This window comes from Panicum virgatum, chromosome 1K (genome assembly GCF_016808335.1).
Source record: "Panicum virgatum strain AP13 chromosome 1K, P.virgatum_v5, whole genome shotgun sequence".
In the NCBI taxonomy this organism is placed as follows: Eukaryota; Viridiplantae; Streptophyta; class Magnoliopsida; order Poales; family Poaceae; genus Panicum; species Panicum virgatum.
Genome location: NC_053136.1, coordinates 38,188,028 through 38,209,234, shown reverse-complemented (window position 1 = coordinate 38,209,234; position 21,207 = coordinate 38,188,028). Strand labels below are relative to the sequence as shown.

Sequence of the window (21,207 nt, the reverse complement as noted above, 5' to 3'; positions counted from 1 at the left end):
CTGATAAAACGTTAAGCCCACTAAGGCCCAAATGACCCGACTCAGATATAAGTCCACCAGCACCCAGCCGTCTCCTCCCCTCGCGAAAACCCTAGCCGCACGGTGCTTCCCTTCGCTCTCCAACCCCTCGAGGTGGCGGCGCGCTTCTGACATTCCTCCTTTTCCTCCGAAATCTCCGTCTCTAATTGCTACTGACATTCATTCCGCTTGCTCGCTCCCAGGTAATCCATTCGCAGTCGGCCAAGTCCTCGGAGCGCGGGAGATGGCGTATGTTCTCCCACCAAATCTTTAATTTTTGTGCTTACCTAGTTGGTGTACATGTTTGTCTTGCACCTATGCGGGATGTTTCATGTTTCCTGCTCGCTTCGAGAACTGAGGAATCGTGGCTAGGTTGATTAGCTGTACTCTTTAATCGTGTAAGTTACGCTCGTGGTGTTGATCTGGGCTGAAACATTTCCGGCAGAGTGCATCCTTGTTATTTTTAATAGCTGGGCGGATTTGTAGAGTGAATCGACTGTTTGGTGACTGTATTAGTCATTCCCAATCACCCTATGGGATTATCACGTTGTAGCAGAAATGGTTCTAAATGGTTCAGACCTCAAAATCAGGTTGTTTTCTTAGGGTTACCTTTGTTAGTTTAAAGGGTTCCGGCCTTTCTTATAGTTGAGACTTCAAAATCTTGTTTCTTGTTGATGGAGACTGTCTCATATGAAGAATTGAATGTAACTTTATGCTATAACTCTTGGGCCTTGTGACCTGTTGCTAGTCGATGGCTAGTTTAACCCATGTGAAAAAAAAACTATGAATACTTTGCTGCATTTATGGGAATATGTTGGCATATTTTCTTTTGGCTTGGTACGATTGTCTGGAAATCCTGCTGTTTTGGTCTTTTTATGTCCTGCTCAATGATTCACTGTGATTTTGCGCTTTTGCAGGGATCAGGAGACCCCTGTTGCGGTTGAGGCACCTACCCCTGTTCTCGGGGAGCCGATGGACTTGATGACTGCCCTGCAGCTTGTCATGAAGAAGTCCAGTGCTCATGATGGTCTTGTGAAGGGCCTTCGTGAGGCTGCCAAAGCCATTGAGAAGCATGCTGCTCAGCTCTGCGTGCTTGCTGAGGACTGTGACCAGCCTGATTATGTCAAACTGGTGAAGGCACTGTGCTCCGAGCACAATGTTCATCTGGTTACCGTGCCTAGCGCCAAAACTCTTGGCGAGTGGGCTGGGGTGAGTTCAAATAATGCTTCTTAGAAAACCCTCATTTTACATTGTGTTGATCTGTAGATGCTTCAAGTTTTAACATTTAGTTGGTGATTCGTATTGATCTATCTATTTGGCTATTACAAAAGTGGTGACTGTACTGCTGTTTTTGGATTCTTACATGCCTATACATTCATTACGTTAAAAAAACATGCCTATACATTCACTTATTGTCTCGTGCATTCTTTAATTTGCGGAGCATTATCTCCACCTTGTTCTACAGCTTGTCAAGTTCTAACAAGCTTTGCCTGTTATTATCCCTATCCCAGCTTTGCAAGATTGACTCTGAGGGCAAGGCAAGGAAGGTTGTGGGCTGCTCCTGTGTCGTTGTCAAGGTAACAGATTGATTTCCTGCTGAAGTACTACAAACAACCAACTTGTTTTATACATTCAAGGAATGGCTTGCATTAAGCTGATGCCTGTCTTCTATGTTCCAATTCCAGGACTACGGTGAGGAATCTGAGGGCCTTAACATAGTGCAGGAGTACGTCAAGTCCCACTAAATGCGACACACTCCGGCGCCTGGAGCTTTATGTTCGACATTCTGGACCTCGGTTTGAAATTTGTGCTTGGTAACGGGGCCTGCTAGGATATTAGAGCAATTTTCAAGTGTGAGCCAAGGAGAGATGTGAACGATTTGGACATCTGAACTCTTGTTTGAAGAGCCGTGTCGTCTGCTTTTAATATAAATCATGAAGAGCTGGCATTATTCTTGTCTGTTCGCTTTGTGTTTACACATGCTTGTTGGCTTCAATTTCTTGGGGGTTCAGAACCTGATTAGCCGCATCTCGAATGTGAGAAATTCATTTGTTGTGCGTTATATGATTTGGGGCTGGTCATATCTGTGCAATTTGAACTGCGTGCCTGCAAGGTTTGGAAATCATTCCTGCTGGCGATGCGGTTCCAGCACTTCGGTCGACGCTGGTGGTACTGGTAGTCTGCGCTTCAGAGCGCAGCCCACCGGCCAGGCGGCCTCCGCAGCGCAGCCTTCTCTGCGTTCCACTGCAGAATGCGTGCAGTTGTTTTTGCCATGGGAAGGTACAGCAACGGCGGCAAGCCTGAAAGGCAGCGTCGATGTTCCGTTCGGGTGTCGGTGAATACTGCGCTGGAATTGAGCTGAAGGTACCAAGCCCTACCTAGAGGACATGTCACATTTGAGATGCTTGAGTTCTGGCCCTTCTGCTCCAGCTGTCTTGACGTGTTTTCACTTTTCTTGGGAACAAATTCGTTGCATTTTGGGCGAACACAGTTGGGCCAGGTAGCACGCAGAACAGACGACCCAAGCAAGCAGCCCAAAGCCCCCCCCCCCCCCCCCCCCCCCCCCCCCCCCCCCATAAGCCCAGGCGGGCACAACCGCGGAAAGCGAGAGACGCGGCGGGTCGCGTTCCGACTCCTGAGCAGCGGGCACAGGGGGCGTCTATGTATCGCGTTCTGCGATTAGAAACAATTGCATCGCAGAAACACGGCGCGGACGGGCGCACGTGCGTGCCGGCGCGCTGGAACGGACGCGGAAGCTGGTCCATTAAGGGCCTGATTGGTTGGCTGCATGCAGCTCAACCAGGCCCGGTGGATGCAGACTCTGCGTGTTTGGTTTCCTGCTCCACTCCTTCGACCAAGTTGCGCGCATGCAAAAGGCTGCTCTCAGCCAGGCTCCGGAGGAACGAGAGAATCGACCGTTTCTCTGGAGCTAGGCTCCGATGGTGCAAGCGCGAGGGCGTGTGAGTGTGCATGGAAGAACGTGCAGACACAGAAATTCACTTTTGCATTGGATGTGCAGGCAGCCAAACAATGTCTAAACCATGTCTGTATATAGGCGTACGCAAACCAATCAAGCACCTCTCGCACCCGGCGAGCCTGGCCACAGCGGGCCTGTACGCAGCATGCGAGCCAGGCTGTGGCTATACGCAAACCAATCAGGCCCTAAGGTTATTGGCTTAAATGTTCGCTTGCGCTATATGCAAAAGGTGAAGTCGTGATCTACAGGTTCTTTCTTACTTTTTCGTGTTTCTCTGCAAATATTTTGAAGAAAAAACTTTGCACTTTTTAGAATGTTAGCCAAACATTCCAGAAATTATTTGTGAACATTTGAGGATTGTTTGGAAACATTTTAGAGTGTTCTATAAAATTGTTTAACCCAAAAAATATTCGTCAAACATTACAAATTATTTCAAAAACGAATTCCAAATTTGTTTGAGAACAAGTCACAGTGTTCCAAATAAAATGCCAAAATGTTCCAAAAAGAGTTTGTCAAACATTTAAAATTCTCTTCAAAAAGTTTGTTTCGAAACAATTTGTTTTCGGAACAATTTCACAAATGTTCTGGAGAAATTTTCAAGATTGTTCTGAAAAACGGTTTGGTTTGTTCCGAAACTATTAATTTATTTCGAAAACATCTAGATTGTTCTGAAATATTAAGATGTTTTCAAAAGTGTTCCGAAACATTCTGACTTGTTTTAGTAGATTGTCCCGTATTGAGAATGTTCCGGAACATTCATTTTGTCCCAAAACATTTCACAAATTTGTTCGAGGGAACATTTCAAAAATGTTCTAGCCAAATTTTCAAGATTGTTCTGAAAACGTTCAGATTTGTTTCGAAACATTTAGATTATTCTAAAATATTAAAATTTATTTTGAAAACATTTCAAAAGTGTTATGGAACATTAAAGACGTTTTCATAAGTATTCTGAAACTTTAAGATTTGTTCTGGGAACATTTATTCCGAAAATATTAAGATTTGTTCGGGGAACATTTCAAAAGTTTTCCGAAAACATTAAGGCCCTGTTTAGTTCCAGAATTTTTTTGGATTTTGGTATTGTAGCACTTTCGTTGTTATTTGGTAATTATTGTCCAATCATGAATTAATTATGCTTAAAAGATTCATCTTGTGTTAATCAGTTAAACTGTGTAATTAGTTATTTTTTCAACTACATTTAATGCTCCATGCATATATCCAAAGATTCGATGTGATGGGTACTGCAGAAAATTTTTTGGGAACTAAACAGGGCCTGAGATTTGTTCTAGGGGGCATTTAAAATGTTTTCAGAAGTGTTCGGGAACTTCAAGATTTGTTCTGGGAACATTTGAAAAATGTTCTGAAACATTCTAACTTGTGCTATTTTGAGAATGTTCCGGAATTTTTATTTTGTTCCGAAAACGTTTTTAGAAGTGTTCGAGAACTTCAAGATTTGTTCTAGGAACATTTGAAAAGTGTTCCGAAACATTCTAATTTGTGCTGTTTTGAGAATGTTCTAGAACTTTTATTTTGTTCCAAAAACGTTTTCAGAAGTGTTCGAGAACTTCAAGATTTGTTCTAGGAACATTTGAAAAGTGTTCCGAAACATTCTAACTTGTGATGTTTTGAGAATGTTCCGGAACTTTTATTTTGCCCCAAAACATTTCACAAATTTGTTCCGGGAACATTTCACAAATGTTCTAGCTAAATTTTCAAGATTTGTTTCGAAACATTTTGTTTATTCTAAAAATTAAGATTTATTTCTTGAAACATTTCAAAAGTATTCTGGAATATTAAAGATGTTTTTAGAAGTGTTCTAGAACTTTAAAATTTCTTCTGGAAACATTTCAAAAGTGTTCCGAAAACATTTAGATTTGTTCTGGGGGGCATTTAAAAATTTTTCAGAAGTGTTCTGGGGGCATTTAAAATGTTTTTAGAAGTGCTATGGAACATTTTCAAATGGACTGACAACACTTTTTAAAATGTTCTCCGAAGTAATTTCTGGAACTTCTTTTTTGGAACAATTTCAAATGGACTTATAGAACTTTTTCAAATGTTCTCAGAAGTAATTCGTGATACCTTTTTTTGGAACATTTGAAATTGAATGATAGAAAATTTTCAAATGTTCTCAAAAACAATTCCTGGAACCTTTTTGGAAAATTTTCAAATGTTCTCTGAAGTAATTCTTGAAACTTTATTTGGAACATTTCAAATGGAGTTACAGAACATTTCAAATGTTCTAAAGTAAATACTGGAACATTTTTTGGAATATTTACAAATGGAGTGACAGAACACTTTCAAATGTTCTCAGAATTCTGGTCCAGATGTTAAGAAAGATGGAACAAGAGAACAAGTTCTGTAACCAAATAGAGTAATAAACAGTACGCTTAGTTTTTCAGAGTTGCAGACATGTAAACTACTGGAACTGCAAAAAGTATCATCTCATAGAACCCAGTTACTTTGACATTCTTGAGGTGCCACAACATAAAAGCTTGGCTTCAGAATTCAGGGTAGACCCTGCAACCAAAAAAAATCTGATGAATTAGATCACCCAAAATTGTAAAAATTAAGAAAATGATAATGCATGTACCCACATGTTTTGGCATCATGCATTATCATCATCAAATGTGATACCTACTCTCTTGAATGGATTATTCCTTTTCTTCTTGTCAATCGTACTAGAACCCATTCTTGCCTTCCTTTTGGAATTAACTGCAGATTGAATATTTTGAACAAGCAACAAGATGATCGTACTAATAAACTATGAGGCAGTACTTTATGAACTGAATAAGAGAAACAGACAAAGTATGAAAAACTATAAGAACAGGATAAAACCAAAATTTGGCTTTTATCTTGGCGAGCAATATCAACTGAATAAGCATATAGAACTAAGCAAAACGATGATAAACAAAACTTGAATAAAAAAGAAGCAAAATGAATAGATATATACCTCTGCAATCAATTTCTGTTGGGTCAATATTGGCTTCAGTATCATATCCCATTGCAATAGTTATTCCAGGAGTTATATTATCTTCCAAAATCTGGTGAACCTAAAAAGATTGAATTAGATTGAACTGCTTGATCACATGATTTGATGGAACTATTGCGAAGATTAATTGAAATGTCTCCAGAAGGAATGCCTAGGATTTGTTGAACCATAAATCTGGTGAACCTGAAAGTCTATGCATAATAAACTGAGAAGGCTCGATGACAAGCAGACCCATTACCCATTCAAGAAAAGGCACCGGAATACTGAACTTGAGTTTGAAACCATTCTTTACAACAAAACCTTTTTAATCTTCTAATAGAAAATCAATAGTTTTTTAACCATTTAGTGGAAAAGCAATTCTTCAAGCGATCCATAATTGTTAGCACAGTGCAAAGACAACTAATAAAAAAACAAGAGCAATAAGTTAGAAACAACTTGAGGAGCAGGCGGGGGGGGGGGATGGAAAAAAAATGAATGTGCTCGATAAAGCTATTCCACGGAGAGAATTTGCGGTACAGGTAGAACCATGTACCCTAGGAAGTAGGAACCGTGCAAGAAAAAATGAACGTACAAAGCTAAAGAACTTTGGAACAAATTCATGCGTCCAGGGAGCATAATAAAGAGATACATCTCTCAAACATAACAAAAAAGAATTTCACCCAAATAAGTAGATAGCTAACCACTAATTTAACTTGTATACAATTCAGAAATAAAAAAAGTAATGGTTCCAGATGAGTGTCTAGCTAACTGCACACTTGAATTGAGATAAATTTCGTACACAAAAAAGACCTGGATGCGTACACTAAAAGGAATTGGATCGAGAACAAAATCTAGATAAACGCTAAACTTTGGGCTATCTGATGAATCTCCAAAATAGATATGAAACAGATGAATGCTAAATACGAAACAGATGCAAAAAAAAGGCGATGAAGTAGCACAAGGTAATAACAATGGAGGAACGAAAATCAAACTTTCACAGATGCTGGGACGGAGACATCCGAATCTGCGAGGAATGGGGCGAATGAGAATCGCCTCGGCGGTGCAAACCCTAACTGAGAAGCCGAAAATGAAGGAAATCCAGGAAAAAGGAAGGGTGAATCGGGAGATTAATATGGGCCGCCAGGCTGAATGGGCCTCTGAAAGCCAGACGGACCGACAACGAGCTCTGCGAAGAGCTTCTGCGACGAAATCGCGTGCAGTAGCGCGCGCGATAAATAGAATCGCCCGCGGGCACACCCTCTATCTGAAAGCGGAGCCCTCACTTCCATATTTGAACCGGAGAGCCCTCTATCTGAACGCAGTCCATGCGCGCTACGGCGAGACGGCCCCGTATAAATCCGCGAGGGATCTTGGCCCCTGGAAGAGGCGCAGGCGCAGCCCTCCCTCCCCCCACAACAACATGGCGGATGGGAACCGATCTGCCAAGGGCAAGGAGGTCATCGTCGACGACCGTGGGCCCGACCTTGACAGCCCCATGAGCGGCGGCGCCGGGCCGTCCAACCGCTGGCAGCACGGCCACCCGACCACGGGCGGCAGGAGCTGCCGCCGCTCGACGCCGGCGGCCAGAGCAATGCTCGCCCACCACACGGGACCGGCGGCCGCGCCCCCTCGAACGCCGCCGACGACCCGTACGCGGGGAGGAGGCTGGAGGACGTGAGGGGCACCATGAGTAGCGTCGCCAGGAGCCACTCCGGGTGCCAGTTCCTGGTCCGGATGGTGGCCGGGGGCGGGGCCGCCGCGGCGAAGCTGGTGTTCGAGGAGGTCGCCGGCGACATCGTCCGGCTCATGGTCCACAGCGTCGCCCACGAGGTCGTGGCGAAGTTGGTGGAGCACTGGACCGACGAGCATGTCACGCACGTGCTCCAGACCCTTGCGGCGTCTCCCGACCAGATCCTCGCGGTGGCCAGAAACCATGCAGGGTAAGATCGATCTCGTGCACCCACATTCATATACGTACTGCTGCTAGTTGCTATGGCAATTCTTGTGCATCTAATTTAGACTGTTGCAAAAGCAAAGCACACAATTTCTGTCTTGTAATAAATCTGGAGAAAAAGAGGACACACGATGGAAAAAAGGTCAAATGTTTCTCAATTTGTTGATTCAAATTTGTTTAATTTGCATTATGCATGCATGTCTTGTTCAACCGCCAGGTCCAAGATCCTGCAGACGCTGATAGGCAGAATGGCTGGGAAGCCCGGGCACGCTGAGCTCTTCACCAGCGCCCTCGCCCGCGCTGGCGAGCACGGCGTGACCTCCCTCGTGGAGCACGCGGACGGCAGCAGCGTGTTGATGAAATGCCTCGACACGTTCTCCGCCGAGCAGAACCGGGTACAGCCCGACTTCGAATCCCTAGCACTAACAGCAACATATATAATGGCCATTATTAATTAATTTATTACTACTCGGCTAGCTGATGGATCGATCGATCTAATGAGAAGCGTGTGTGTGCTATTATTATCTGCATGTGGATGATCGGCCGGACGCAGTTCATCACCGTCGTCGTCGCCAGCAAAACAGCTTCTTCCTCCACCGCGACAGGCACGGCTGCAACGTGGTGAGCAAGTGCATCGACAAGGCCGCCGGCGACGAGCAGCTGCTCAACTCGCTCGCCGCCGCCGTGTGCACGGACGCGGTCGCGCTCGCAGAGCACGGCTACGGGTATGGATGTGTACTTCTTTTATATTCTCATTTGATCTCAGCATCGACGATGTGACCGCCGCCGCCGGCCGGCCAGCGTCGACGACTCGCCGTAATTACTATACATAGATACGCTCGTGTCGATCTCGTCTGTGGTTGTGGACGGCATGGCAGGAACTTCGTGGTGCAGCACGTGATGGCGGCGGCGCCGGAGGCGAGGGGCTGGCTGCACGCGGCGTTCCGGGGGAGGTTCGTGAGCCTGTCGACGCAGGCGGCCAGCAGCCACGTGGTGCAGCGGTGCCTGGACGTCTTCTCCCCGGAGCAGGCCGACGAGATCGTCGGGGAGCTGCTCGCCTGCCACCACTCACTACTACAAAAACAGCCTTTGTTCCAAGTCATTTGTCCCGGTTACCTTTGGACCCGGGACAAAAGGTGGCTTTTGTCCCGGGTCCAAAGGAGCGGGGGGACAGGGGCCTTTTGTCCCGGGTGGAGCCACCAACCGGGACAAAAGACCCCCCTTTTGTCCCGGTTGGTGGCTCCACCCGGGACAAAAGGTCCAACCCTTTTTATCCCGGTTGGTGGTACCAACCGGGACAAAAGGGTGACCCTTTTATCCCGGTTGGTGGCTCCACCCGGGACAAAAGGCCTTTTTTGTCCCGGGTGGAGCCACCAACCGGGATAAAAGGCCCCTCCACGTGATAGTTCAAAAGGGAGTTATTCTTTACTGAGTCACATGTACTACTTAGGTGAGTTGGCAAGCAGGCCATGCGCTAGACAATAGGTCTTGGGTTCCAATCCCGCAGGGCGCAAATATTTTTTAGCACGAGGGACATTTTGTCCCGGTTCTACCACCCGGGACAAAAGCCTCCAGCGCTTTTGTCCCGGCGGCCGAATCCCGGTTCCAAAACCGGGACAAATGGCCATATGGAACCGGGACAAAAGGCTGTTTTTGTAGTAGTGACTGGGGCTTCACCTTCCAGCAAGCTCATCACCGACCCTTACGCCAACTACGTCCTCCAGCCCGCCATGAGACGCAGAGAGGTGATCGATCATAAGCTACACATAATAATAATAATAATTATTATTATTATTATTATTATTATTATTATTATTATTAAGCTTGTTTCCTGAAAAAGTACAATTAGGCCGCAGAACTAGTGAACTTATTTGCCTGCTTTCTGTAGATACAAATGCACAGCATGCTACTGGATACTATCAGTGCGCACCAAAGCTTGCTGCGGGATGACAGGATCGCCAGGGAGGTCTTCCGGGAACTCCGAAGGTTATACCGGTGATCGATCGATATTCGATAGCCTAGCTAGATTATCTATCTATCTATCTATCTGTGTCCAGCGTCTGCTGCAGTGTGCGTGTGTTTGGGATCGAATGTGTCTTTGTTGCGGAGTGTTGAGAAATAGTGTGTTGCTTATTGTCGGATGAATTTTGCTGTTAAATCTTAGCTTGTTGGCATGCGCTGAGTCGTCATGTGTTTGTCGCGAATACTACTATATTTATGCTAGTGTGTCTGGGATGGCGCGAATACTACTATATTTATGCTAGTGTGTCTGGGATGGCTAGCTTTTGTGTGGCAGTTGTTTGTCTGCAGGGTTCAGACTTTCAAAGTAAGCCGGGCAAGTTCGTCGGAGTCTGTCTTTGTTACAATTAATGAACAAATGTTCGTGGTTAGCTTCTCTTCGAGTTGTGATTCATTGATTGCCGATCTTGTTCTACATGGATGCATGATGTTAGTAGTGATGCACCTTTGATGCGTCTGCTACGACCTTTGAGCAATTCAAAACATGATCATCTTATATGTCAAAAGGAATATGCTCACTATAATTTGGGTGGAGAGCAAAGCAAAAAAAAAATTTGCATGTTCGAGAAGAAACATGTTATCTATGCAGTATTTTTTTTTCGAAGAACCTTAAGTATGTGCATATGTAAGTGATCAAGTGGCTAGCTTGCTTAATCGTTGTGGATCTAGGAATGCCATTTTTGCTCCAATATATACGAATGTATGCAATCTATATATTATGAGTATGCCTCCCGCTTCTACTAATCTATCATCCTCTGTTATTTCGGACTTGCTAGTGCTCGGACGTCCGATACGGAGACGATGGGACGACTGGCCCAACAACAGCACCAATTTGCAACATGAACTGATAACATCCGTAACATCATATATGGATTTTTGCAACATCATAAGTATTCTAAACTAACTCATACCCTCAAACCGATTTCAAAGAAAAATCCCACCGCAACATTGGAAAATATTTCATGCAACATCGATCAAAATAATTCAGAGTTATTTAAAAGGTCACAATAAGAGATAAAATATCTCGTCACAACATTCATAAGTCGAAGACGCAACATCTGCAAACAACAAATTCGACATTACCGGGGAGGAAAAAGAAGACCGAATCAAATCACCCATCACAACATCACATATCATCCCTTTGCAACATCTCAAACAATTTTTTTGTAACATGAGAAATCATTAGTTGCATGTTTGCAACACTTGAAACATAGGATAATATAAGGATAGTAAAACATAAAAGCACACTAGCATAGGCCGCACATGCACACCATGCATATTGGCATATACTACTATACTAGCATAGTGCCCGTGTGTTGCTACGGGTAATATAAATATTACCCATACCGATATGAGACCACTAATTTTTTTATAGAAACTCCATGTACAATCCGTACCGTGATTGTGCGAGGTATTAATTATTCGATTTTTGATTGGGATTCAGATGGATCTGTTCGGGTTCCGATTATGATTCCAATTGATTTGTCGGAACTTTAGAAATAGTCGAGGTAGAGAAAGCACCACGTCGCTCGAGGGATCGTGTATTATATTTTTTTCCCTTTGATGAAAACGGACCCTGGAATTGTGGCTATTTCGTTTGTCGGGCCTCCAGAATAGAACTGCCTGATTCCGGCCCATGGCCCTTCCGGCCTCCAGCGGCCCGACACCTACCTACCCCAGGCAGCGAGCAGCACACCCCCAGGTCCCGCCACGCGACGCGAGTTCCCCCGGATGGCCGGGAACACTGACGAGGAAAGGGCCTGCGCCTGGGCTCTCCCGCTTCCGCACCGGACGCTGCCACACATGCAAGCCCACACGTAGGCGCCGCACCAACACCAGCAGGCAGGCAGCTGCGGGCAGCCACCGCCGCCTCGGCCCCCCGCGGCCGGCCACGCACGCAAGCCATCGTTTCGTCTCGCTGCCCCCCGCGGCGCGCCCATCGAAACCTCCCTTCCCCTCTCCCGTCCCACGTCGCCGCTCCGCTCACACATCAGACCACCGCCCGACGGCCCGAGGATTCCCTCCCCCACTAGGCCACTAGAAGGGAGGGAGGAAGAAAGAATAGCGGGCGGGCGGGCCATCTGGCGTGAGAAAAGAAAACTAACGCGCGCAGGTTCGCGGTCTCTCTCGGTCTCGGCTGTGCCCCCCTCCTCCCTCGCTTTCTCCTCCTCCTCCCTCCTCTCCGCCCTCGTGATCGTCGTCCCCCCCCCCCCCCATTCTCTCCAGCTTCGTGCCGACAAGCGCCGGCGGGTCGTCCCCGTCCTTGTCTCGAGCTCCGAAATGGATCTGAGCTGAGCAGCTTCTTTGCAGGCACGGCGGTCGAGCTAGAAGCTAGCGCCTCATCCGCCCGCTGATCCTTTTGGATCGCTCCGTCGCGGCGGTGCCCACCTCCATTCCGACGCTCACCGGCAGCTCTCTCATCCACCTGCGCCGCCGCCGGCGTCGACAGTCACCGTCAGGCCCACGGACAGAGGCCGCGGGAAAAAGGAGTAGAGCATCTGAGCAAGTGCGGCGCTCCGCTTTGCGGGATTCTCTCGAACACTCTGCCGGCGCCCCCAACCCCAAGCAGGTCAGGAATTCTCCCTTCTCACCTCCATCCCCGATCCCTATCCTCCTCCTCCTCTCGCGACGACAAAAGAGGTTGGGCTCGTGATGTCACGCCGCGAGGGCGAGCTGGAAAAGGGGCCGGGCGGCACGCGTCGCGGTCGACCACATCGGCGAACGGTCTAGAAGGGAAATGGGGTGGGGTGCTGGGCTGTCTGTCTCCACGAGCGAAGCCACGAGTTGGCTTCCTCCTCAGTCCTCAGTTCCTCGGTTTGGGCTTTGGCTTTGCATGCTAACTAAAATGCTTCTTGGTAGAGTAATTCAGGTTTCGCGATGCTGTCTAGTTGATAGGATTGTAACCAAAGTTTTAAATCTCCCGCTATAGCTTCCGTTATAGTCCGCTATAGCTATTTAAGCATGGTACCGCTATTTGAATTATATGTAATTTAGCTGTTATAGTCCGTTATCGCTTTATTTAACCCGCAATTAGCTATTTTTAGATTCCAGCTGCTAAACCCCTTAGCCCGTTATTTAGAACTTGATTGTAACAAAACATTAATCTCTCGACTCGTTTGGCAGCTATCATCATGCTTTCCTTTCCTTTCCTCCACTGAGTCCTCACTCATTGATCGACTCTCCCCTGTCAACAACTCTGCTTCACCTTTTTTTTTGTTTCTGAAATAATTCCGCTTCACTTTTAGACGCATCGTTTTCTCCTCCTACCATACCATGACAGCAACTGAACTGGCGCGGCGCATACGAGTAGCTAGCTAGGCGATGGACAAACCGTATAGAAGAGTGTGCCCTGCCCTTTAGATGTACTGTATGTGCACGCCACTGCATCCATCCGTCGCTTTCAGAAACGCCAAGCTCATGAGTCAATGGTCCAAATCCATGGGAGCATGCCTCCTCCTTTTCTTGAAATGAAAAATACTGGTCTCTGAAGATAGGGACTGTTCGGCTGATAGAATGAATAGTGTTCGGTTGGTAGAATAAATAGTGTTGTGTGAGAGGAAATAAGCCAAGACAAGTTGAGGACAGACCAGCCGAACAGCCCCTATGGGAAAGCGCCAGCACGGTGCTCGGAATCCCCCCAACTTGTGGCTCGTGTTGCTCGGGCTCTGCCAGTCTGCTGCAGCTGACGAAGGGGTGCGCGCTGGGCCTCCAGATTTTGGGAGAGCGTCACGTGAGCCTTGCCGTGGGCAGGGCCCACGCTCAGTGCCCCCCCCCCCCCTGTTGGACGGAATCTTAAAATGCAGCGAATATTCAACAGAATCTGTTTAGGCTTTGCACTCATCATTTGTACTACCATGCAATGCCCTGTTCCAAGTTACAGCTTTTCTTCTTTACCACGCTGGATCCGATCGAGTTTCTTTTGAGATCTCTCGATCTGCTTGTCCATTTCATCACGCCAGATCTGGAACCGTAGATATTTTCAAAGGTCTGTGTAGTTTGTGCAGGTTGTCAGGTAGTCTGTCTCCAACAGGGAATTAAACCAAAATTTTACGTTTCAACTCAAGATTTTCTATTCTTACAACGTTCACACTTGCACTTGTTGTTACCGCGGTGCGACCTGATAATTTGATTGGGCATGCAGGTGTTCGAAGATGCAGTCATCTATGATGGCGTTCTTCCCTAACATTGCTACGGCAAAGCTGGAGCTGCATTCCCTGTACAGGAAATATGTAGATATGTTTGGTACATCATCAAACAATTCTACGGTTGGCAGCCACATCACCCGCAACATGTCGCACCTTCCTGTTCTGCTGATAGACCGTACCTTTTTCAGTACTGGCACTGCAATTCGGAGTATTGCCATCAGTTATGGAGCTCTTATTCTCAGGTGGTTACTAAGCAAAACTTCTGCTGTACAGGTTAGTAGCCGAATGCACTCGACTAATGTCTTAGTTCATGTTTGCTATTACAGCTTGGTCGTCAGCATCTGAAAACTATCTCATAAACCTAATTACTTGTATTCGTTCTTGCTATTAACACATATCTTAACTGGATGCAGCGCACATTGATTTCCCGTGCTATAAGATCACTATCTTGTTGGTGTGGCTCTTTGCCCTTCTTTGTCGGCATTGATGTTCTAATGGCCAGGCTCTGTGATTGCACTATGATCCACAACCATCTTTATGGCCGGCAATTCATCCTTGGAAATAACTCCAACCTCCAGGGAGAATCAGCAACTATTATGGAGAATAATGAGTTGTGCAGTGGACAGCCCTTCTTGTCAAGTTTATTCGGGCACAAGGGAGACTATGTCCGCCTAGCACTTCAATTTATATGCTACCCTGCAAGTCTGAAGGTTGTAGATGTAACAGAAAAGAAGCTCAGCTTCAACAGGCAGCGCATACGGAACGGTTATTTCACAAGTGCATTTTGGAGGATCATGGCGAGGAATGAGCAATACCTGGCATACATGATGGTGCTCGTGACGTTGCAACTCTTCCTGCGGATAACCAGAGTGAATGTTACCACTCTGTTCTTGCCGATGCTATCCCGAGCCACAAGTTCCAGGAGCAGCCCAGCAGTGATTGGTAACATTGTGCTAGTTTTGGTGAACTCCTGTGGCGTTCTTGGATCTGCCCTTACAACAAAACAGTATGGTAGGGAGGTGACGTTCACCATGGGTGCTGTTCTGATGGTATTTTGCCAGGTAACTAAAAAAACGATCTAAGGCTCAAAATTTAACCGATTGTCTTTATTCTGCCTTGAAACAACTAACGTTGTTCATTGTTGAAATTTTGTCTACAAGGTGGCAATCCCATTGATCCTGGAGGTTCAGATCGGAGTAGGCGGTGGAACTCGCATGCCGACGGGTTACACGACGGCCATGTTCGCACTTACCTGTGTTGTCTCCTACGGCCTCAGCTGGTCGTGGGGTTCGTTCTTCTGGACCATCCCTGGTAGGAAGGTTCACCCGGCTGGACGGGTTATAACCATGGTTCTGAACTTTGGCGTCTGCTTCGCCCAGATGCAGTACTTCTTGCTGATGCTGTGCAGGCTGAAGAACGCCATCCTTGCATACTATGCAATGTGGATCTGGTCATGATCTAATGATTGAAGATAAGCTTAGAAAGATGGCTAGATGAGTGTGTGTTAACACAGGCTCTTTGAGAAGGTAGTTCGGTGGGTGTAAATATGATGTTTTCGCTTCTTTATTTTCTCGGTCTGTTATGTACAGTTTTCTCGTTTTGGTGCTATTTCGGTTGGATTTGCGCCGGTTGTAAACTGCAGGGGACGGTTCCACCTTATGCTAGTTGCTGTTCTACAATCCTGAATTAAGGTGCTCAGGGAAGGCACAGGCTAATTTGCGGTCGACCGTAGGGACCCCTTCTCTACGGTCGATTTTCCGACCGTGCGTTTTTTTTATATTTATAGAAAGTTTTTTGTCGTTTTCTGGAAAAAAATTAGGGAAAAAAATCAAAAAAATTTTTGGAGCAACAGCAAAATTTTCAAGGAAAAATTCGGAGCAGAAAATTTTTCAAGGAAAAAATCAAAGAAAAAAATTAGAGAGCAGAATTTTTTCAAAGAAAATTTAGGGGAGAGGGAACCTTCAAGAAAATATTAGAAAAAATGTACGAAATAAATTAAAAAAATCAAGAGAAAATTACAAGAGAAAAAAATTTTATATAAAAAATAAAAAACTCAGATAAAAAATAAATTAAAAAAATGAAAAAAAACACTAGATCTGCCGGGCGGCGCTGGGGCGAGCGCCGCCACGCCTCCCGCCGCCAACCCGTCTCCGCGTGCCTCCCCCGGCCGCCGGCCCGTAGTGCCTCCCCCGCCGCCGGCCCGCAGCGCCTCCCGCCGGCCCCGCCGGGATCCGCTCCTCCCGTCGCGGCCCCACCGGGATGCATCTGGAGCATAGGAATGGGGAGAGGACCGGGAGAGAGAGGAAGGAAAGGGAGGTTAGGAGCGCGAGATCCAGGTGTGGGAAAGGGACAGCGAAGGCGGAGCATTGGGCCCACATGTGACGGTGATGAAAAAAAATCGACCGCTCACTCCAAAACTTATGGTTGTGTGCAAAATCATCATTGGGCTCAGGGAAGCAGTTCTGGATAGGGGGCAATTCATAAAATAGCACTAGGTTCCGGTGGTGTCCAACAAATAGCACTCTAATTCCTTGGTTGCCATAGTTGCACGTACTCTTGTGCAAAACCGGAATTAAAACAACGAGTGGCACGTCAGTGGCGCTGGATTGGAGACGACCGGAGAGCTGTCCATTTTGGTGCAAATTTCAATAGGATCTTTGAACAGTTTTTGTGGAATCCAAAAATCAGATGACTTATATACGAAATTCTATGAGTCATCTAACTTTTGGATTCCTCAAAATTGAGCCTTCAAATCGGCAAGAAGCTGGAAAAATCGGGGCCTATAGCTAGTTTTAGCGTGTTTAATTTTGTCCCAAAATACAACTACTTTTGAATTCTAACATGGATTGAAACTGTTGTTTCGTCCAAAATATATGACCCAACATCAATATGTCCTAAAATGCAACTATTATTGCTAGGGGTATTTTAGACATAACACCGGTTCGCCAACCTACTTAGAACCTGGAAATAGTTGTATTCTTTTCTACAAAAAAAAAGAAATAGTTGTATTCTGGGAGTACAAAGGAAAGGAGATTGTAATATTACATAAGCCCAGCTCGAGCACATCACGGTGTCCACTAACATCAACATGGTTATAATTTTTCCTAAGTAACACTGTGTTCGGCTGGTGGTTCCAGCTCCAGCTCTACAGTGTTTCCCTCTCACATCCCTCCAGCTCCAGCCTCCAGCCACCAGTCAGGTAACAGTGTTTTTCTCTCACACCACTCCAACTCCAGCCTTCAGCTCCAGCCTGCCGAACAGGGTACACACCTCCTACTGCTGCGGGGGCTCCTATATATCTTGTGGAAGATAATTAAGCAAGTTATCTATAAAGCCCAATAAAACCTATTTATTAAAAAAATATTAAACTAATATTTCTAAAATGTTGAATCAACATTTTGAAAATATTGGTTCAACAATTGAGAAATGTTGAACCAGTATTTCGAAAATGTTGAATCAATATTTTAAAAATGTTGAACTCAACATCTTCCTTCATCTTTTCCGACTCCGGCTCCGGCTGGCCGCGGCGCGCTTGGGCGACGTTGGGAAGAAGGTTAGGATTGGAAAGATCCAACGGATGAGATAGTTTGCACGAATCTCAAACACTGAAAGATGGAAAAGAAAAAATCTATCGAAAGAAACACTGAAAGATGGAAAAGAAAAAAATCTATCGGAAGATGTATAGGATTTCCGTGCTGCCGCTGGTTGTGGTATCTTGGGCCCAGAAATGCACACAAGCTCTTGTGGCCCTGTTGCTATTTTGAGCATGGCCTACTACTATTGTTACTACTTTGCTGATTCACGAGGGGACCGGCCCACCCAGTACTTGTCCTGCCAAAACAAACGCAAGGGGGTTGACAGCTCAATTCAGAGCGGCCCATCCGCTACCTTGGGCTCCGGTGGCGCGGGCGGCAGCAGCTTGACGAAGCGCTTCCAATACAAGTGGCGCGCCCAGACCTCGCGGAGGGACTCGATGGGCACGCCCTTGGTCTCCGGCAGGAAGAAGAAGATGAAGGCCGTCATGAGCACGACCCAGCCGGCGTTGTACGCGAAGGTGCCGTACTTGAAGCTGCACAGCATGTTGAGGAAGGACTGCGTCTGCGCGAAGGTGAGCGCCAGCGAGATGGCCTCGCTCATCCCCTGCCCCGCCGACCTCACCTCCAGCGGGTAGATCTCGCCGGGGACGATCCACTTGAGCGGGCCCCACGACACGCCGAACCCCGCCGTGAACAGGCACACCACCGCCACCGCGTACGGCCGCGGCATCGCCTTCCCGCCGTCGGTGCCCAGCTCCGCGCCGAAGATCCACGCCATGGCCACCAGGCACGCCGCCAGGACGCCGCCGCCCACCATAAAGAGCGGACGCCGGCCCACGCGGTCCACGGCCACCGCGGCGGCGGCGATGGACGCCAGGCTGACCACGAGCCCAGGATGGCCTTCTGGCTCGTGAACCCCACCGTGTAGAAGAGGAGCGGCGTGAAGAGGGTCACCACGATCATGCCCGTCAGCTCGAAGAACACCGGGATGGCGATGGCCATCACCAGGCGGGGGCGGTACTCGCGCCGGGCGATGCGCCGGAACGCGCCGGCCTCGTGCCGCCGGTCCTCCGCCGCGGCCTGGATGATGTCCTTGAGCTCCACGTCCACGTCGGCGGACCCGCCGCGGATGCGCCGCATCGAGGCGCGCGCGGCGTCCACCTTGCCGCGGAGCACCAGGCTGTTGGGCGAGTCCGGGATGAAGGCGGCGCCGAGCAGGATGACGGCGGCCGGGACGATGCCGACGCCGAGGGACAGGCGCCAGCCCCAGACGGGGATGGTGTTGGCGCGGTAGTTGACGAGGTCGGCCACGAAGATGCCGATGTTGAGGAACAAGTGGAAGATGCTGGTGAAGGCCCCGCGCCACCGCGCCGGCGCGATCTCCGCCAGGTACACCGGCGCGGACTGGTTGGTGAAGCCGACGGCGAAGCCGAGGAGGACGCGGCCGACGACGAGCATGGCGATGTTGGCGGCGGCGCAGTTGAGGACGGCGCCCACGAAGAAGAGCGAGGCGCCGATGAGCATCGAGTTCCGCCGCCCAATCTTCCTGGTGATGTGGCCGGCGACCAGGCAGGCCAGCATGCCGGCCAGGTAGAGCGAGGAGACGAAGGTGGTGAGCAGCTGGCTGTTGAAGATGCAGTACTCGTCCTGCGCCGCGCTGTTCATCTTCTCGATGATGTCCGGGAAGAAGGCCTCGAGGAACGACTGCATCTGCGTCAGCCCACCTGAAATTTCTTTTCACCATTATTCGTTCCCAAGCAAACTGAATCACAATCACTTCACTTGATGATCATCAAATGATGGCTCAGCTCGTAAATTACTACAGTTCATATCATATTCGTTGGTAATCGCTCTGATTATATATTTTTCACCAATCATATTCATAGCATCACATCGATCGCTCTGATTATAAATTCGGGATTGCTATATGATAATTCAGTGTTTCTCGATCGTCCTCTTCTTCATTCACAGTTGGTGCGTGTCTTTTTTCCTAGGAAACAAAATGGGCATGCAAATAATGAAGAACGGACTTTAGACAAGGCGCCCCACAGAGAATTTTATCAAAAAAATTCGACAGCTTGAGATGACCGATATGAGCGACGATGGTGACCCCCAGAGAGAAGAACAAGATTTGTTTAGTCGAGACTCGAGAGATGGTGACACTCGCTCGACGACACTTGAATACCCCGCGTGGGCCCCTTGTCCCTTATCTGTATTGTTGAATTCTTTCACGCGCGCGCGCGCTCTCTCTCTCTGGGCAATTTCTTTGGGAGTTTTTTTTTTCAGACATGGGCAAGGGCCAAGGGCGCAAGGCCAGGGACGCAGCCATCTCCAGTACATCTTGATTCTTGAAGCCTGACCACATGCCATGGGAGTCTCCTTGCAGAGGTTTGGTTAGTTCACACCTCTGACTTCGTTGCAGAGTAACAGAGGCGTAGCAGGACAGCGAGTACATGAGTACTTGACAGTGCAGGAAATAATCAGAGCACGGACGAAAGTTGATGTCATGCAGATAATGACTCGTTTGATCGAACGAAAAAGACAGCTGACAGGGGAGCTTATTATTTGCCCCCGCGAAATCGATATCTAATTTTTTTCTTTCATATGTTCTTGTTGTGGCTTGGGTAAATGTTTTTCAGCAACTGCTTGCACAAACTTTGACTCCGAGAGAGCGTCTTCAACTGGCGCATGGAAAACGACTCACAGCTCACATGGATCATGGGCCAAACTCACAGCAGGATTTTTTTTCCTTTTTAAAAACCAGGGAGATAGTAGATCATAGATGCAACGCGTGGAGGTGAAGGAAAGAGGTAGAGAGGTTCCTAGCTAGCTATTTTTTTCCGGGGAGTGTCTGTGCGTGTCGCCGGAGCCCAAGAAGAGTCGGACAGTGGATTCGGCAGACCGCAAAGCAGAAGCAGCAGCACTGACCTGTGATGCTGATGTCGTACCGAAGATGAGCCCGCCGGAGGCCGCCATGAGGCAGCTCATCACCACCGTGAAGGTGATCTCGCAGCTGTAGCCGTCGCCGGGGCCCGACCTGCCGCCGCCGTTCACCGGGAGTACCATTCCCCCGCCGTGCATCTCTGCTGCTCCCCCTCTGCAAGCTCTGGTCGACGGAGATCGATCGATCGGCTTGGAGCTTCGACTCGGAGCAAGAAAGGCTAAGGGTCTCTTTGGATGCAGCCCTGGCTAAAGTTGCCTGGAATGGATCTTGTCTGTAGGTTGCCTGGATGTTGTTTGGTTGGAATCCTGGGATGTACTTGCCTGGCACGGTTGCCGGGTGCCAGGCGTGGGAAATCGAACGCCTGGAAGGCTAGCTGACTTGCCTGGTATTAATGACTCTCGTAAACACCGATGGCTTATCCTCTCTCCTGATTTTTCCCCTTTCCTCTCCCCTCCCTCTCTCGTGGTGTTTCTTCAGAATCCCCTCCCTCCCCCTCTCTCTCTTTCTCTCTTGGTGTTTCTTCAAAATCCCTGCGGGGAAATCAAATATTGGACTCCATGGAGATGAAGGACCCTGCAGGGTGATCTTCTAGGTTGTAGATCCGGTGATTTGCTCTATTATTTTCCCTCTTCATTGACTTCAAGAAGTA

At 47.7% G+C, this 21,207-nt stretch overlaps 3 protein-coding genes, 1 long non-coding RNA gene and 1 pseudogene across 7 annotated transcripts; 3 read left to right on the top strand and 2 right to left on the bottom strand.

Annotated features, from left to right (window-relative positions):
* Positions 1 to 36: 36 nt before the first annotated feature.
* On the top strand, positions 37 to 1,994 carry LOC120706123 (40S ribosomal protein S12). The gene is made up of 5 exons (XM_039990699.1): positions 37 to 132; positions 222 to 267; positions 936 to 1,227; positions 1,530 to 1,595; positions 1,704 to 1,994. Exons 2-5 carry the CDS (start codon positions 263 to 265, stop codon positions 1,761 to 1,763), a joined length of 423 nt encoding a protein of 140 aa, XP_039846633.1. The 5' UTR covers positions 37 to 132; positions 222 to 262; the 3' UTR covers positions 1,764 to 1,994.
* Positions 1,995 to 5,168: 3,174 nt separating this feature from the next.
* LOC120656935 lies at positions 5,169 to 5,933 on the bottom strand. Its single transcript, XR_005668039.1, has 2 exons — positions 5,631 to 5,933; positions 5,169 to 5,509 (listed from the first exon to the last, which is right to left on the bottom strand). It is a non-coding gene; the product is annotated as an uncharacterized LOC120656935 (long non-coding RNA).
* A 1,713-nt stretch (positions 5,934 to 7,646) lies between these two features.
* LOC120655038 (putative pumilio homolog 7, chloroplastic) lies at positions 7,647 to 9,913 on the top strand. The gene is made up of 5 exons (XM_039932766.1): positions 7,647 to 7,900; positions 8,132 to 8,309; positions 8,491 to 8,639; positions 8,793 to 8,970; positions 9,803 to 9,913. The coding sequence occupies exons 1-5, from the start codon at positions 7,647 to 7,649 to the stop codon at positions 9,911 to 9,913; spliced, it is 870 nt and encodes a 289-aa protein (XP_039788700.1).
* A 1,950-nt stretch (positions 9,914 to 11,863) lies between these two features.
* On the top strand, positions 11,864 to 15,757 carry LOC120706095 (sugar transport protein MST1-like). Of its 4 annotated transcripts, XM_039990668.1 has the most exons (5): positions 11,931 to 12,046; positions 12,244 to 12,502; positions 14,075 to 14,351; positions 14,492 to 15,139; positions 15,239 to 15,757. In XM_039990668.1, exons 3-5 carry the CDS (start codon positions 14,085 to 14,087, stop codon positions 15,533 to 15,535), a joined length of 1,212 nt encoding a protein of 403 aa, XP_039846602.1. In that variant the 5' UTR covers positions 11,931 to 12,046; positions 12,244 to 12,502; positions 14,075 to 14,084; the 3' UTR covers positions 15,536 to 15,757. The 4 variants fall into 4 exon arrangements, with proteins under 4 accessions (XP_039846614.1, XP_039846602.1, XP_039846609.1 ...); XM_039990680.1 differs by lacking the exon at positions 12,244 to 12,502 and having other exon boundaries at positions 11,864 to 12,046; positions 15,239 to 15,535; XM_039990675.1 differs by lacking the exons at positions 11,931 to 12,046; positions 12,244 to 12,502 and adding an exon at positions 13,752 to 13,918 and having other exon boundaries at positions 15,239 to 15,535.
* A 1,972-nt stretch (positions 15,758 to 17,729) lies between these two features.
* LOC120706084 lies at positions 17,730 to 20,823 on the bottom strand (annotated as a pseudogene).
* Positions 20,824 to 21,207: the final 384 nt, after the last annotated feature.

Coding starts and splice junctions, on each gene's coding strand:
- LOC120706095 (XM_039990668.1), top strand. CDS start 14,085: ATGCAGTCATCTATGATGGCGTTCTTCCCTAACATTGCTACGGCAAAG. Junction 14,352..14,491: donor GCAAAACTTCTGCTGTACAG/GTTAGTAGCCGA, acceptor AACTGGATGCAG/CGCACATTGATTTCCCGTGC. Junction 15,140..15,238: donor TTCTGATGGTATTTTGCCAG/GTAACTAAAAAA, acceptor TTTGTCTACAAG/GTGGCAATCCCATTGATCCT.
- LOC120706123 (XM_039990699.1), top strand. Junction 1,228..1,529: donor CTCTTGGCGAGTGGGCTGGG/GTGAGTTCAAAT, acceptor TCCCTATCCCAG/CTTTGCAAGATTGACTCTGA. Junction 1,596..1,703: donor GCTCCTGTGTCGTTGTCAAG/GTAACAGATTGA, acceptor TTCCAATTCCAG/GACTACGGTGAGGAATCTGA.
- LOC120655038 (XM_039932766.1), top strand. CDS start 7,647: ATGAGTAGCGTCGCCAGGAGCCACTCCGGGTGCCAGTTCCTGGTCCGG. Junction 7,901..8,131: donor GTGGCCAGAAACCATGCAGG/GTAAGATCGATC, acceptor TTCAACCGCCAG/GTCCAAGATCCTGCAGACGC. Junction 8,971..9,802: donor AGATCGTCGGGGAGCTGCTC/GCCTGCCACCAC, acceptor TGCTTTCTGTAG/ATACAAATGCACAGCATGCT.